This window comes from Anser cygnoides, chromosome 3 (genome assembly GCF_040182565.1).
Source record: "Anser cygnoides isolate HZ-2024a breed goose chromosome 3, Taihu_goose_T2T_genome, whole genome shotgun sequence".
Lineage (NCBI taxonomy): Eukaryota > Metazoa > Chordata > Aves > Anseriformes > Anatidae > Anser > Anser cygnoides.
Genome location: NC_089875.1, coordinates 85,857,974 through 85,874,910, shown reverse-complemented (window position 1 = coordinate 85,874,910; position 16,937 = coordinate 85,857,974). Strand labels below are relative to the sequence as shown.

The following is a 16,937-nucleotide window of genomic DNA, read 5'->3' as shown; positions in this document are numbered from 1 at the left end:
CATCATCTCTGGCCACCTTGAATAACTACCTATAAGCAACTCCCTTCTTCACTCAGTTTTACATTCTGCTTCCAGAGATATTTTCTATGGCCTTTTGCTTGTGCAAGCTTTTTAAAGTTAATTTAGTCTTTCCACATAAGTCAGTATACGTCTAGCCTCTGAATCACTTTTACTGCTCTTTTCTTTCTTTCTTCACCCTATCTTGTCATTTTTTCTAGTCCGAGGATGCCAGAATGGAATGCAGTATTTCAGGTGGAGTCACTGGTGCTAGAGGGAAGGGAAAGTATCATCTTCCTCCCTTGCTGTCTGAATGCACTATACAAACAAAGAGTGAAAAAACAAGTGTCTGCCTGGTCCCTCTCATCCCCTTCCAGTTCCTAAATATACATTCCTTTTCTAACACAGGAGGCGTAGAAACCCCTACGATGCGAGGAGTTGAGATAAAGCAGGAGAGGGCTGGGAAGGCAAAGCAAAAGAGTTCAGTAGACGAGGAACTTACACACCTCAAGAGCTTAGAGATCTCACAGTGGCCAGAGACAGGTCGCAAAGGATCAATGTTCACAGAGGAAAAGAGGTCGGGAACTGATTCACCAGGCTTTTTAATCTTGCATACTTGCATACAGATATGATTTTTCAGTCGTGCTTGTCACTAAGGAGAGGCGAGTCCTAACCAGGCAGCCAGGCTGCCCTTTACATTCACCTTGCCAGAGCACAGACAGCAACACAACGCAGAAGACAGTGGGGAATCAAACCCCCTATGTTCCCAAACCTGATGAGCCTCTTCTATGCCATTTTTTGTTACTGATCCCCAGAAAACCAGGGCAAATGGGGGGAAAACTGCAGCACCCCGCAGCTGTGAAAACATGGGCCTGCACAGCCATGTTTTCCTGCCCTGTGTTTCTTGCCCACAGGTGGGAAGCGAGTGGGCCCAGAGGAATGCTTTGGCCTTGATTCCTTGCAGACTGGGGCTCTGCTTCTCAGAGCCAGGAGGGATCGGGGTTCAGCTCTCCTTTCCTGTCCCTGGATGCAAATGCCCTCACCTATGCCATCTTCCAGTCTCCTAGATATCAGCAGCAGATGGGAGCTGGAGCCCAGCACCTCGACCCAACCAGGTGCCTCCCTCGCATACCGTAACCGTGACAAAATTGCAAGTTGGCCCAAGGAATGTGATTTTGAGCTCTCAGTGTCTGCTGAGAGTGCTTGTGCACAGCAAGGCAGTCACTGCGGCACAGAGGGGCACTAATCCAGCCGACAATCTGCTCTGCCCACATCCCAGGTGGACACGACCAATACACCAACGTGCCAGCTGAAGCCTGCTCACATATGCCGTAACGAAAAAAATTACCGTTCTTAAATACGTATAGCAATATATCAAAGAAAGCTAGAAAGTAAACGACCTGCATCGTTCCCCAGTAAGGGAAGAATAAAGCAAGACTGAACGTTTACCCTGACCCGTTTAAGCATGTTGAATTCTCAGTTGTATTCGTCCGAACCTGGAAGAGGCTGCTCAGTCCTCTGCACATCAGAGCATGCAGAGCCAGAGCAGGACAGAGGGATGTGCACACAACGGCAGAGCTTGGATCCCAGTGAGTTCTCCTCCCAGGTGTCTTTTCCTAGTGAATACTTGACCCCAGCTCAGGCGGCCAGCTTCACTGACAGCAAGTCTCCATAGATTCCTACTCATTTGAGAAACAGGGTTTCATAATAAACCACTACTGGGAGTAGAGATGGGCTTTCTGGAAACTGAAAGGGTGAGCTGTGTCTCTATAGCTCTAAGAATTTTTGGTGTTGCATATATTCAGGTGAGGACACTTTGTCTGCTATCATCCCTTCCATCTCCACCTAAAGGAGAGTCTCCGGAATTCATAAGAATGCATTATTACAGATACTCAATTAACTTATCTTTTAAGACAAAAATGTTACTTATAGCTAGAATCTTTTTTTTTTCTGATAGCACCAGGAAAATTTAACATACGCTTTCACTATATTAAAAATCGACACTGTTTGTATTAGACTGACTTGTGGTTTCTTCAACACAAAAATGGACAGTATGTAAGAAAATACAAACATGGTTTTATCTTGTATAGTGATTTATGACTGAATGATTTCCACAGAGGAGCATAGATAATCGTAGGATTTATCTGCATTTATCATATAGACAGGGAAAACCAGAGTAGGTCAGCAGATCATTAGGGCAGGGTGTTTTTGTGACTGGAACTAAGTGCTAATTAAAAAATAACGCAAAGACTGAATTCTGTATTATTTCCATTTATATAAAAATCAATAACTACCATATAAATCTACCATATAAATTTAAGTGTACCTAAAAGGAAGACAAACAGAACATAAATGTTTATGTGTGTAGCATGTGAGTATGGAATAAAGCATTCACAAAAGAATTCAAGGTAGCAGTTGGTTGCTCAAGTATTTTTATGGCACCATTTTAAGTATTCTGATGATGTTTCTTCAAATGAAGCTGAGTCCCAAGGGAAACAGAAGGTGTCCTTTGGAGGACCTGCTGGATCTCTCCATGTGAGGAAGCAGATGGAACTTGCAGCTTGTTCTTCCTTTTTTATGGGAAGATATTTTGGTGAAAGAAAAGAATTCTGGTCCCTGTGCTATTGCTCATTTGGTGTATAAACTTTAGCACACCACAAACACCCTTCCAAGGCCACTTCCTATGAGTATCTTCAGGCACTGTTGAGGCAATGTGGAAACATTTCACAGAAGAGGCATAAATTTTCCTATCAGTTATTGCCAGTTCTCTCTACAACTCTCTGCACTCCTTTATGCAGGCATCACATCTTCAGGCTGGGGGAGCTGAAATGCTGGAGTACTGATTCTTTCTGTTAACAGAAGCTTCTCAGCCAACCCAGAGGAATAACAGACACAGGAACAATTTGCTTATGGTAAACTGTCTTCCAGTTTGAGTCTAGTCCAGACTGTGTCTTTTCAAATACTGTGTTTTAACTCAGGACAAAGTTTTGCATAAGCTTTATTCAAAAAAAAACAAGGAGATGAGATTCTATGGGCTGTGCAATGCAAATTCCCAAATCAATCAATTATAATATCCAAAACTGATCTAAAAATACATTTTTTTAATTATATTTTTTTCCTACTTCTCTTTCCTAGCACAGATAGCAAACACATCCAGGAAATCTACTCAATAAAACTGTACTTACCAGAAAGCAGTTTCCTTCTTGGAGTGCACATCGGAGAAAAGCTGTTTTATGTAAACGGGAAGAGAACAGAGCAGATTAACAAGTGTTTTTCTTCTTGCAAACATAAGCAGGGTTAGCAGATGCAGTTCAGCACTGGCTAATAGGAAAATCCTTGTTATTTATTATTTGCATTTCTGCAGCACTGACAAACATGGAACAAGGAGTTCCCTGCATGAAGAGCTAAGACTCTATACAGGGCAAGAGACGCAGCTGCATCTAGACGCTCATGAAGTGTCAGGAGAACAATTTTGGTCAGCACAGTATGATCTGTATTTTTGTTCTTTGCATTATTACATTAAAATTGACATTGTATCTGAACATTTTATCAAAAAAAAAAAAAAACAACAACAGTTATGGGTACATTCAGTTTTTCTATGCGTGACCTCAGAGTTGTTAATATTTTTAGTTAACTATTTTAAAGGCTATCTTCTTTTAGGAGACTCCTGGAAACTTCTTACTGGTCACTGAATTCCACTGTTGTCTAACAGGCCAACTTTATTTTTTTCCTTTAACTCTTCCAAGGAACTCTAATAGATTAGAGAAACGTGTCTTTCTCTTACAAAACGCAGGCTCTCTCTACCTATCCACTTCTCTAAGCTTTTTACTACAAGAGCCATTTGGATCTGGAACTCACATTCCCTTTAACAAACTAAAAACTCCTGCGGTGTAGTGCCACTGCTTTTCTAACCACACATCCAGGCAGCAACCTCCCAAACTTCTGGGACTGCTCGTGACTCCGAGACCCCATGTTGCATCTCTGTCACTTCTGCTGTTCCCTATTTCATTTTCCCTGTGACCTTCTCATCCAACACACCCCAGTCTGGTGGGACCCCCATGCCACCAGGGAAGAGCGGCCCCACAGACGGGGGGCTTTAACTGGTTGTTCCACAGATCCTGGGGATCCTGCTGGAGGAAGTCTGAAAGAAGACAAAAAAAACAAAGAATGGAGACGCCATGCAGGGAATCTAGCTGGCCAGGAAAGCAGAAGGAAGATAACTCTGACGTACAGGGGGAAAAAAAAAAAAAAAAGTGTTTCGCATGCGGGTGGGTATTGAGGCTTTTGCCTTACCACAGTAAAACTTTTATCTCAGTGTCAATCTGCCCATTTGCAGCTCCGGTTTATTCATTTGTTTTAGGGCCTCGAAAGGTCCCGCCAGCTTTATCTCCGTTTAGTTTTGCAGCTTGTTTGGGACATTTTGGTGGTGCTGCCCTTTTTTATTTCACTTTTCTCCCCACAAACGGTCTCCCCGGCAGGCATCGCCCCTTCCCCGCAGGAACCCCAACCCCTGCCCCTCGACGGCACGGGGCCGCGGGCCCCCCGGGCTCCCTCCTCCCGGCCGCGGCTTTGTGGCGAGGCTCGGGCGGCTCCTCCCCGCTGCCGAGGCGGGTACCGGGCTGCGGGTACCGGGCTGCGGGTACCGGGCTCCGGGTACCCTCCCGGGCACCTCCCGACTTCGCCGGGCCACGCCGCTTGTGGAGGCTCCGCTCGGCGGCCAGGTAAACCTCCGGCCGCACCACCACAGCCGGGGGGACCGCGGGGAGCGGGGCTCCGGGCGGGCCCCTCCGTGCCGGGGGGCCCCCGGGTCGGGCCGCCCCGCGGAGGGAGCGGGGCAGGGGAGCGGTGCCGGCGGGCTGGGGCTGGGCGAGCGGCGGTGCCGCCCGTGTGGGGCGGGCGCGGTGCCGGCTCCCCCCGGCCGGGGCGGCGGTTGGTTTCTCCTGGCAGCGGAGGCAGGGCCAGGCGCGGCGAGGGTGGGCGCGGAGTTGGCGGCGGGGCCGGGGGAGGCGGCGGCGGAGTTGGCTCCGGACGCGGCGGCAGGAGGTGAGGGACGGGGCTCCGGCACCGGGAGTCGGCGCGAACCGCGAGCGGGGAGCCCCGGGGCGGGCAGGTCGGGTACGGGGAGCCCCGGGACGGGGAGCCCCAAGACGGGCAGAGCCAAGACGGGGAGCCCCGGGGCGGGCAGCCCGGGGACGGGGAGCCCCAGGACGGGCAGCCGGGTCTCGTCCTGCGCTCCGCCGTGAGCCGTGAGCGGGCAGAGCCGCGGGGCCGGGGCCGGGGCCGGGGCCGGCCACGTGTCGGGGGCGGCGGGCGAGGCACAGGGCGGCGGGGGGCGTGCGGCTCCGCGCTGCCCTCTCGCTTTCCTTCTCCCGCCGCAGGTCCGCGGAGCGGAGCCGGCTTCGCCTCGCCTCTCCTCGCCGGCCGGAGCCGAATGCGCCCGGAGGGGAAGGTCCCGTCGCGGGCCGGGCCGCCGCCGCCCGCCGGTGCCGGAGCCGGAGCGATGTCGGGGCGCGAAGCCGAGCGCGGCGGGGCGCTGTGCCTGGGGCTGCTGCTGCACGTCCTGCTGGGCTGCGGCTCGGCGCAGCAGCCCGGCGGCTGCCCGGCCGGCTGCGAGTGCTCGGAGGCGGCCAAGACGGTGAAGTGCGTGAACGGCAACCTGACGGAGGTGCCGCCCGACCTGCCGCCCTACGTGCGCAACCTCTTCATCACCGGCAACCCGCTGCGCCGCCTGCCCGCCGGCGCCTTCGCCGCCCAGCGCCTGGCCGAGCTGGGCGCCCTCAACCTCAGCGGCAACCACCTGCGGGTCGTGGAGGCCGGCGCCCTCTCGGCCCTGCCCGCCCTGCGGCAGCTGGACCTCAGCGGCAACCCGCTGGCGTCCCTCAGCCCGCAGGCCTTCGGCGAGGGCGGCAGCCCGCTGGAGGAGCTGGCCCTCCGCGGGGCTCTGCGCGACCAGGGCGCGCTGCTGGGGCTGGCCGCCCTGCTGCAGGCCGGGGCCCTGCGCAACCTCAGCCGCCTGGAGCTGGCCGACAACGGGCTGCTGCTGCTGCCCGCCGGCATGTTCGGCGCGCTGCCCGCCCTGCGGCACCTGGACCTCAGCAACAACTCGCTGGTGGGGCTGCGGAACGTCTCCTTCCAGGGGCTGGGCCAGCTGCAGAGCCTCAACCTCAGCGACAACTCGCTGGGCGTGCTGAGGAACGGCACCCTGGCCCAGTGGCGCGGGCTGCCCGCCCTGCGGCGCATCGGCTTCGGCCGCAACGCCTGGGTCTGCGACTGCGCCATCGAGGACCTGGTGGCCTGGCTCAAGGAGAGCGACCAGGTAGAGGGCAAGGAGGCCCTGACCTGCGCCCACCCCGAGAAGATGCAGGGCAAAGCCCTGCTGAAGATCAACGCCTCTGACCTGAACTGTTCCGTGCCCGTAGACCTGCCTTCCCAGCTACAGACTTCCTACGTCTTCTTAGGGATAGTCTTGGCTCTCATCGGGGCCATCTTTCTCCTGGTTTTGTACTTGAACCGAAAAGGAATCAAAAAGTGGATGCACAACATCCGAGACGCCTGTAGGGATCACATGGAGGGATATCACTACAGATACGAGATCAATGCCGACCCCAGGTTAACAAACCTCAGCTCCAACTCGGATGTCTGACAGAGCGCCGCGGAAGCGGGGCAGCACACAGTAGCTATGCATGAAACGTAGACTGATGCTTTACCCTTGTGCTTGCTTCCCTCTCCCCAGAGAAATCTCAGACGTGCTTGCAACATGAGGGGGATATGCCTCCATGTGGTGTTCATTACCCTTCTCTCTTCGTTCTGAGATGCTGGGCAGCTGCGCATGGTGTTGGGCTGTATGTAAGAAACAAGCTGCTACTTCTCTTCCTCCTTACCTGTTTTCGTTGGTACTCATGGGAAGCTTTTTCCAAGATCTCAAAAGAAAAAAAGGATTTTCTCTGTGACGCTCCAAAGCCACCAGAGTTTATATTATATATACATATATATATACATACACACACACATACCATTCAACAAAAGCTGCCTCAACTTTTTGGGAAAAAAGATTACGATCTTCTGTGCCAGTTTTGGTCTTGTATATCTGAATTGTGATGACAATGATTCCATTTCATAGACTTACACTGAATCTCAGAAAAACAAAGAAACTCCTTTTAACAAGTCCTCTGTAACAACGAAGGAAATCAAATAGTGAGCATGCACAAATACTTTGTAGTTTTACATGTTAGGAAATTTACAATCTCAGTAAGTCTCTTAGTATTTTATACTAAGTTATTTTTGATTGCAGTTTACCTGAAAAGACGTTTTTTTTTCTATATAAGCTGCATCTAAACTCCGTCTGAACCATTAAATTCAATAAACAGTCTTACAAGAACTTGTGTTGAAGTTTGCTGTTTAATGAGAAATGTATGGACATCTAAGAATGTTAATAACTTTAGAGTCTCTGGAGTAATAGCCTTATGGTAGTAATCTGAATAAAATTTTGTATGAACATGTAACTTAGAGACATAAATATTTATGACAATTTTGTGAAATAGGCTTTAAGAATTACACTGATCAACGACGAGAGTAGTTCCACTTGGCACAAAAGCCCCAGTCTGCTCTCCCTAAACAACTGCAAAACGTCGAGACAGATGCTAGTGTCTATCTAGCTGGGAAGGTACGAGCTAATAGAATTTACATAAGCTCTTCTCTACCAAATTTAAAAACATTCAAATTAAATTGCAGAGTTTGCAAGCTAAAGAAAATTGTACCGGAATGGAGTTGTTTGTTATAAAAGATATGCTTGCAGGTCCTGAACTAAATTAAATGCAGCTCAGTCGTGTAGTCAGTGAGCTTCAGACTTGTAAGTCAGTGCAGTACTTAGTAAATTAAGTTCTTACTGTTTGATTTTAAACTCTTGGTGCGATTCTGTAGTGACTACACTGAGTAACTCGATGGAACTTTGCATTTATCTTAAGACTTCTAACAGGTACATTTAAGTATTGTGTAATTTCTCATGCTTATTACTTGCTTGGGAATGCATTTTCATGTAAATATATGAAGCATGCAAAGAAAAACTTCAGAAATGCATCATTTACTAACTAATTCTGAAGGCATATCGAAAGGTTAGCAAGAACCTTCCAATGGCCGTCAGTAATTAATGCACTTTTCCTAATACATTCTTAGATTTTTAATGAAAAAAAAAATACACCGAATGTGAAAATGTAATGTAAATTGGTATCTGTCAGTATATTGGTGGAGCTTTTTCCATGGTCACTGTTAATGGAAGCTCGTAAGCATCTCTAAATTTTATGAATTAGCAGCAAATTTCCTTCATTTTCAAAAATGACAGTTTTGTCATAGATATATGCCTTCGGTAAGAGCTCATAAATATAAAATAGTCCTTAAGGAATCAGAAGAAATATAATCTGTCTGGGGCATCAGTATTATTCAAATGCATTTTTCTCTCCTTGTAAGTTCAGACATTGTCAAAACAAGTAGCACAAGTTGGTTTAGACTAATTTTCTATTTCTTTAAATGGGCTTTATTCAATACCAGCAATTTTTTTAATGTGCTTTTGTACATTTGCCCTCAAAAGTAAAAAAGAACATTAAGTACAATCAATATTTTGATAAATCAGTGTATTCTACAATTAATATGTGTTCAACAGTAGCCTATTTCTCCTGCTGTATTTAAATGTATGAGCAGTACCTGAATAACAGCATATGAATTTAAGTTTGTGGATTCTTAAAAGCAAACTGCTGGCCTGAATGTTCTCTGCACATATTTTAAGAATAGTGTAAAAAGCCCGGTGTGAATAATTATTACTGTGCAACTATGCAAACTGTTCATACTTAGCATACGTTCAATAGTTTATGTAACAAGGTAGAGTTTACAATAGCTATGCAGTGTGCGGTGTTGTATTGGTCATTTTGGAGATTATCAATTTACAATCATCTATACAGTGCCAAGAGGAGAGGAGTGTCATCGTTGCTTAAGATGCTTCTCTAATGTTATAGGTAAAATATGTACAAAGACATTTCTTGGGCAATTTCTTGTTTGTTTTTTTAACAGATGCTTTCAAGTAACTGCAGTGAAAACCTACGATCCGTAGTGTGTTAATGTAACAGACATGCATTTATAGAACCGTGTAAGGATGGGCAACGACTTGAATCACAGTCTGTCACCACTGGACTGAGTATTTGTATAGTGAGCAAGTGTAACTCTTGTACCACACCTATTATTCTAAAGATTATTATTATTTTTGTATCATGGAACCTCATTGTAATAGACTTTAATTAGAGACCTGGTGATGGAGACTTTAAAATATTTTTTCCATTTGCTTGTATGTGCGTTTGTTAGGATATAACATTTAGCATGTGTGAATATTGTGATGGATGACATTCTCTTACAGTGTTTGACCGACAGTGAATGCTTTGGTGTTTTGTACAATGCATTTGGTCTTAAATCCCCTTCTATAACCAGTGCTTGAAATTTGTTTTCCTTTCCTATTACGAAATAGTTACAGTGGTACTCAGAAGACATTTAAAAAGTAGCTCCCAAAGTGCTTCAGAGCTTGGTTAAAAACTGTTCAATTTAAAATAGCGTTAGTTTAAAGGTTCTTCTGAAGCATATTTTATTCTTCTTTGACACCTGAAACTTCAATTGATTACTATTTCCAGAGCAGCTTAATTAGCCAGGCTGTTTTATTCATTCATTCTTCAATAAAACACGTGCAGTACTAAATGCCTCTAAAATGTGTTTTGTATACATAAAACCCCAAAGTTCTGCATGACACAGTTGTCATTGATGTTTCATGGAAATCGGAAAGGAGTGGGCAAATCTGAAGGGAAGGCAACACAGCTAAGAAGCAAGAACGATGGATTATCCAAGGGTCAGCTGCTCTCTTAAAACTAGTTTTAGTAGTAATGAGCTTGAAACTTTCTTAGAGAAGTAACACAAGGAACTGAAGTTGTTTTAATGTATCTTCCGTAAATATTTTCTATATGTCCTGTTGCCAAGTAAGAAACAGAAAATTCCTAAATGTTTCTTTACCCAAGGTAGCTCAGTGTTAGATCACCTGACGTTTTTTACTCTCAGCAAGCCATAATATTCCCAATAATTTTTACATCCAAAAAGTACTTTGAATCTTTGTGCAACTGCTTTAAATCTTTTTATTCTGGGTAATTTACCTTTTAAGAACTAGTGGCAATCCCCGGCGACGTGGCAGCTCATGAAGCCGCCTGTTCAGACCCATATACAGTTGTTGACTGAGATGTCACTGAAGACAGGCATGACAAAATATTCGCAAGATGACTGTGCCAAGATCCCAACTCTCATTATTCTACCAGCATTTTCCCTGTGGTATACTCTGCTCTTTGTGCATCTACATAATTTCTTTTTTTTGCCTCATTTTCCCAAGAAATCCATTAAAAGGAGTATCATGAATCTGCGCAGGTGGAGAAATCAGTCTGACTGCACCTGTATTTATGGTTTTGCATCTTCATTTCCCTTTACGTCTTAGCATGAAAAAGAGCCTTTGTCGAGGTGGACAGAGTGATAATCTGATATGCTCTTTTTCTTTAGCAGCTGAATGTTCAAGAAGAACCATTCATTCTCAGCATATGATGAAGGAAAATAGCATTTGGTAAGAAAAACATTTCAGTTTCAAGCTTCCAAATGGCATTAATATTCTTCAAGAGACAGTTGAAGGGAGAAGCTTATAAAGGAAAGAGAGATATCAGCACTGAAAATCAGAACGCTTATCGACAGGAAAAATCCGCATCTTTTATGTTATGGTCATGGTTTATGGGTATGGCTCTAATTTCTTCCTGTTGCTATAAATAGAGTTTTTGCTAACAGGTGGAGTCACGTCCTATAATATTTGCAATGCAGGTGGTTTTGGGGGTTGTAATAGAAGATTGAATTTAATTCAGTTTGCTGATTTAATAATGACTAAATGAGGCCCACAGCTCCGTGCTCTGTTTTTATAAATGTGCTGCTTGCTAGTTGCAAAGCCCTTGACTTAAATGAAAGCCCACCAAGGCAGAGGGAAGGACAGTCTGTTTGGGGAGTGTGACATTTACTGGATATTTCACACATGCTTAAAGAAGAGAAACAAACCATGTGGGTGGCAAGGGTCCTTTGCTGAAGCAGAATTAAATGCATTTCTCTGGTTTCTTGAGTCAATTTAGCAGTAGCAGAAAAGTGGTGCCTTGTACTGACACAACAAACCAAACAGCACTCCTCTCCCAGCTTGGAGGAAAAAAAAATCACAAGCTTTTCAAAGTGGAAATATAGGTCTGCAGTATAAGTATGTCCTTAAAAAGGAATTTTGCTTTCTCAACAGTGTTACAATTTTCATGTCGTCGCATCCTTGGAAAACCTTGCTATGCCAGAAGTCATCTGTAGTTTAGGCAAAGCTTGAAATCAGGCCTTGCATTCCCAATCTTATCCTAAATAGAAATAGGGAACTATTAAGAGAATTAAAATGGTACTTTAGACACTATTTGTATTTCAGTTAGTAATCTAATAGTTGCAATTACTTATATTTTTCAAAGTATTCATTAGATAGCTTTTCCTTTCTGATGACAGACTAACAAAATAACAGAACAGATTCGTGTTTTCCTGTAATTATGCATGAAAGCATCTGAATAAATTAGCAATGTTGTTTCAGTGCATACAGTGATGGAAAGTTTAGAAATCCATCTAGTGTTCTAGAATGTTTCGTTATCCTAGACGTTTTAGATATGCAAGAAACTGTTGTATTTCAGATTGAACTTTTACTTCATAATTAAAAAATGATACCTCAATAAAATAAAATGTCTATCAGATTGCTTATTAATGATATGTGTTCTCAGCGTTGATTTAATTATTGTAAGTCCTCGTAGATATTGAGGTCTTTGCTAAGTGTCATTGTTTTCTCTATAGGTCAAAGTGATTATTGCACTATGAATTTGCATGACACGATAGTGAAATAGCAGCTTCCATCTAGGTAGTATGATTACTTTCTTTAGAAAGAAATTTTGTCAGTGAATTTAAGGGATTGTGATTTAATTATTTTTGTTATTTTTGAACATGATTTGGTAGCTTTTTCTTTTTAGTATATGCATTACTGATTTTCAAGTTCATTTTAGATTCTAAATTTAACGGTAATGGATTTTTGAGTTTTTAATGACTAGATCAAATTGTGTATTTTGAAGTCTTCAAATGTCTATTTACATAGTGAAATATAGAGGCACTCTTACTGGTGGCATGCATTTTCTTACTGTGATGGAAGTATTAAAGAAAAGTGTTGCTGAAATAGAGAATGAATGAATGAAAACAGAGAATGAATAGAGAATTTCAGAGAAAAAAAAGCATTCTGTTGGCAAACTATTTTGTTCTTACAACTTCTTTTAATGTAAGTACTTGGACTGTGACTATGTGGAAATTCAAGGGGGCAGATGTCATTTCATCTTGTCATAGATAGCTATTGCAGATGTCTGAAATTTTAGCAGGACAGAGCAATTTCTGGGGGCTGTCCCAGCAGTATACCTGATGACTTGGTTAGCCGTGTATTTAAGCTGCATGCTGTTGCTGTTTTTTCACATTCTTAGGGACACCAAACAGGGGAGGATGTTCAGTTTTACCAGGAATGAGCTGATCTATCCTAGATTTTATCTTCAGGCTGATTTGTCTTAGTATCTGTCCACAGCCTACTTTAGCTACTCTGTTTGTTTCAGTATAAATTTTGTCTGTGGCATACCCTGCGGTAGCTTTGCATGAAATCGTGGGCATTTATGCAATAAAGAACTCATTTGTCAAATTGACATTATCAAATGTCACATAGACATTTTAACAGAATCCAGGGTATACTTCATGCTGGCAATGTAAGAGCACTGAGTAACAGCAGTAAAATATCAAAATAATAAAAAATACCATTCCTTTCAAGAGTGCTGTAAGTGATCGTGGACTGACACCACTTTGGGGCATTTGAAAAATCTAAGCTTGTTTTGAAGAAAGAAAAAGAAGTACTGTATTGACAATTGTTTTTTCATCCTCAGGTAGGTGTCTTCACTCATTCTCTTTAACAGCTTAAGAACAAATAGTAGCCAAATCCTGTAGATAAAAAAATGAGTCCGTTTAAGCCAGTGGCGTTACCTGGTGCTTTTGTTTCCCTGTTTTCAGGAATGGGTGTTTTTGTTAGCCTGGAGGAGATCGAGAGAGCTCTTAAACGTCAGAAACAAGAATTCTCATTATACATATATATATACATATATATACATATACATGCATGCATATTTTTCATATATAAATACATATATGATGTAAATCGAGGAGACTGAGGAGGAGCAAAGTCTGAGCCACACCAATCTCTTCAGTGTTTTCTGTTGGCTAGGTTAGGTGCCTAATTTTCCCCACACATTGCAAAGGGGATCAAAGTGTCCACGTGGAGCAAGTATGCCCCTGACAAGCACTGGGGATTTACACTAGCACTGGCACTGAAGTTGGCACAGATTGCTGCTAAGCAGCCAAGGTTTTACTAAAGCATTTTCTAAAGAGATTGGGGATCAGCTTTCAAAGTAGTTTAAGGGGCTTCATTTTCAAAAGCAGTTGGAACACCTTTCGGAAAATCACGTAGTTGTTCGATTGTTTCTTTCAGGTGAATTGAACTAAACATGGAAAAAAAAAATCAGTGTGAAAATGCATGTATCTGGTATACACTCGAGAGATGTTATAAATACATGTAAGAGATTTTCAAATCCCCCAGTCTTTGATCTTTATTGCTTCTTGGATTAATTGAGATCTCCATAACACCTCTATTCAGAATATCCTCTCTCTTCTCCAGCTCACTTATTTAATCATCTGTGATCCAAATACCCTTTTTTCCGTCACCTCTGTATTGTGCCAAGCTTGATTACTTTGCCTCGGTAAGCAACGATACAATTCCTATGAAACAAGTCAAATAAAATAAAGAACATCAAATATTGAAGGTTTGTCACTAAGTTAGTAGGTGATATCTGTTGTTAGACTTGCACATGGGTTTTCTCTTTTCCTGTCTGCCCCTTTCTATTTGGTTTTCCAGCATACCAGAAAACTTCTGTGGAAGCCCAGAGGCAAAAGAAGATTTTAGTTTGAGAAAGTAGTCTAGAAAAAAAATGCAGAAACAGTGCTCAAACTTTTCTGACACCCGGGATAGTAAAATGGCACCAAAAATAGCTCCACTAACGCAGTCTTCATTTGTCAGAAACCCTACGGATGCAGAAAGAAACGGAGTGCTGAATTTGCGGTATGGGTGTGTGTGCTGTTTTAAGTGGATCAGGAGACTTCTAGCACGATAGCTTACTGCAGCTCGGATCCAGCGTCTCCTCCCCAAAACCCCCTACAATCCCCCATAAGCTCCAAGAGGGCTCAGATGAGTTTGGGACAGGCGTTCAGCAGATCGTGGCACTCTGTTTATATTAATAATCACACATGAAGACACTTTTTTCAGGCACATAAAGAAACACATCCTCGTGCTTGTCAATGTTAACGGAAACAAACTAGCTGGCATAAGCCTGGTTTTGTCTGTAAATACAAAAAAAAATGCTCTAAATTTGAATTTAGAAGGAACAGATGTCTTTCAGCAAGCTCAAGTGTAAATTCAGCAGGATTTCCAATTTAATCCAGGATATGATGACACTGAAATTTATTGCAAACAGAAGAATGACTTGTTTCTCCTGGTAGCTATGCAGGCTATGCCTTCCCACGGAGTAGTGCAAGGTGTTTTATTCCATAGGTTTCCAGGGAGACAGTCACAATCCAGTAGGGGTTACTGTTGTTCTTAATAAAGCACTCTAGATTTTGTAGTTTTAGCAATTTTTCTGATGAAAATCACAGAGATAGCAGATAGCATTTGATAAATGACAATGAGTAACATGAATTGATTTGACCTATTTCAAACACATAATGCTGTGGTGCGCCAGCTTAGAGCAGATGATACTGGTGCTTCCACCAGCTAAATCATTGTTTTAACCACTAAGAAAAAAACTCAAAACTGAGTACTAGTCACTACAAAAAGTCCCCCTCATTTAGCAGTTGATACAGCATATAGGATATCCGAAATATTTTTGATACGGGGCAAAGCACCTTCTTCGTGGCAGCAATTCTAGGTTTGTTCATATACAAATTGTCCAATACTTCACAGAAAACTATGTTTGCTTTTTGATTCAGAAGGAAAATAGGAGCAAACAACACTGCAAAAATCAAAATCAAAAAACAACAAAAGTGAAATTAACAGATAAAAAAGTGTCTCATCTTCAAATAATAATAGTTACCGGTTGCATTAGTGATGAGAATTCAAGAAAATTTTGTCATAGAAATATGTTTTTCTTCATTATACATTGGACATCGTAAACACTGACATGTGCTGAGGCAGTGTGCAGTGCCAGGAGCCACGTGTATGGTGCAGAGGAGCTGCTGAGGGCCCTCCCAGTCCTATTTTCCATTATTCTGCCATGCGGAGGGGAGAAGTAGAAAAGAGAAGATCTTTGACAGAACAAACTGTTTAAGAGAGAAACGTGGCAGAGCCAAAAACCTCGTGTAATGTCAGCTGAATGACGTGGCAATGGTAAAGATTCTGCAGCAGAGGTACAGTTTCTTTCAGAAGTTTCAGGTTATTTAGGTTTATTCAGAGTATTATTGGAGCCACAGCTAGTTCACATATCAACATTTAATCCAGCACAGCAGCAAATATCGATACCAAGATGTATATACATTAAAAATGTATAAATGCTATACATTTTCTTTCCCTTATCTTTGTGCTGTACTCTGTGCCTTCCAGCAATGCCTTAAGCAGTTGTTCCCTCCTTCCCTCCCGAGGGGAGCATGTACCCTGTCTGAGGGACAGCGTCTGCACTGCCTTGCCTCATGTTTTGGAGAGAAGCAAATTAAAGCACCTTGTACTTAAAGCAGAAGGTTGATTAGTTTTGTATATTTCCTAAATCCTGGAGGTGTTATCCTTTCCAAATGATATTTGCAATATCCGAAGTAATATCCCTTGGAACGCCTGCTGCTTGGAGAGTTTTGTCTCCTGTGCAAAAAGCCTTTTGTCTGCAAAGAAAAAGTTGTTTAAGACACTTTCTTCTCCACTTTGATTTAGTCCTAAATGTTCATCTTTCCAAAGGAATATAATAGTCTTAAAATTTTCTTTTGCATCATGAAGTAGAACATAAGCTATGCATAAATTTGGCGAGGCCCACAGGAAAATAGTTGTTTAGAAGCAGTGAAAAAATACGGAGCAAAAATCATACCAACTAAATAAGGTCTTAAATTGCATTGGAGTAAACAACCCCACTCCCCCCGCATCCTGCTTAAGCGCGCACCGCCGCAGACATCCCTGCTGCTCCTTGGAACAGCAGCAGCACTCCAAGCAGCACCCTGGTGGTAGGATCAAGCCAGCTCTCAGGACAAACTCTTTCAACAGCAAAACATGACTTTTGCTTCAGATTTAGGTCCTTTCTGAGGGTTTCCTACAGTGCTGAGCCTTGTGATATGCCAGGCCATATCCAGAGCGCTCAGGTGTGGGTGCCATCATCTCCTGCAGGCTGCATCCCCCTCTCCTCCCACCGTACAAAACCACTCTCCCGACCTGCCAAATCCTTATCTCGGGATGTAGGAGACAGGAACTCTCTAACCCAAAACTGCCAGTCAGCCTCTTCTCCCCTCGTTTTATTGCTGGTGCCGTGGTATTGCTCACAGAGGGCTTCCTCCCGCCTGTGACTGCAGCTTCTCACAGCAGACTGCACTGACCGAGCCTGCCTTGTTCTGGGGGAGCAGTGTCCCACCATCCAGATACAAAGGGCATGAACTTCATCCCCTTGCCTCCCTGGACACGCAACATTGGAACCTCAGGGTTGCTCTAGTGTTCTTCTGCATCAGCCAAAACTCAGCATGTGCTGATCCGAGCTTTGCAGTCTCTTTAGGTGTATGAG

The 16,937-nt window shown here is 43.8% G+C and overlaps 1 protein-coding gene across 1 annotated transcript; it reads left to right on the top strand.

Annotated features, from left to right (window-relative positions):
• The first annotated feature begins 4,735 nt into the window (after positions 1-4,735).
• TPBG (trophoblast glycoprotein) lies at positions 4,736-9,729 on the top strand. Its single transcript, XM_013180058.3, has 2 exons — positions 4,736-5,040; positions 5,376-9,729. The coding sequence occupies exon 2, from the start codon at positions 5,429-5,431 to the stop codon at positions 6,638-6,640; it is 1,212 nt and encodes a 403-aa protein (XP_013035512.2). The 5' UTR covers positions 4,736-5,040; positions 5,376-5,428; the 3' UTR covers positions 6,641-9,729.
• Positions 9,730-16,937: the final 7,208 nt, after the last annotated feature.

Bases quoted from the DNA above. Each gene is read 5' to 3' on its own strand.
- TPBG (XM_013180058.3), top strand. From the start codon at position 5,429: ATGCGCCCGGAGGGGAAGGTCCCGTCGCGGGCCGGGCCGCCGCCGCCC.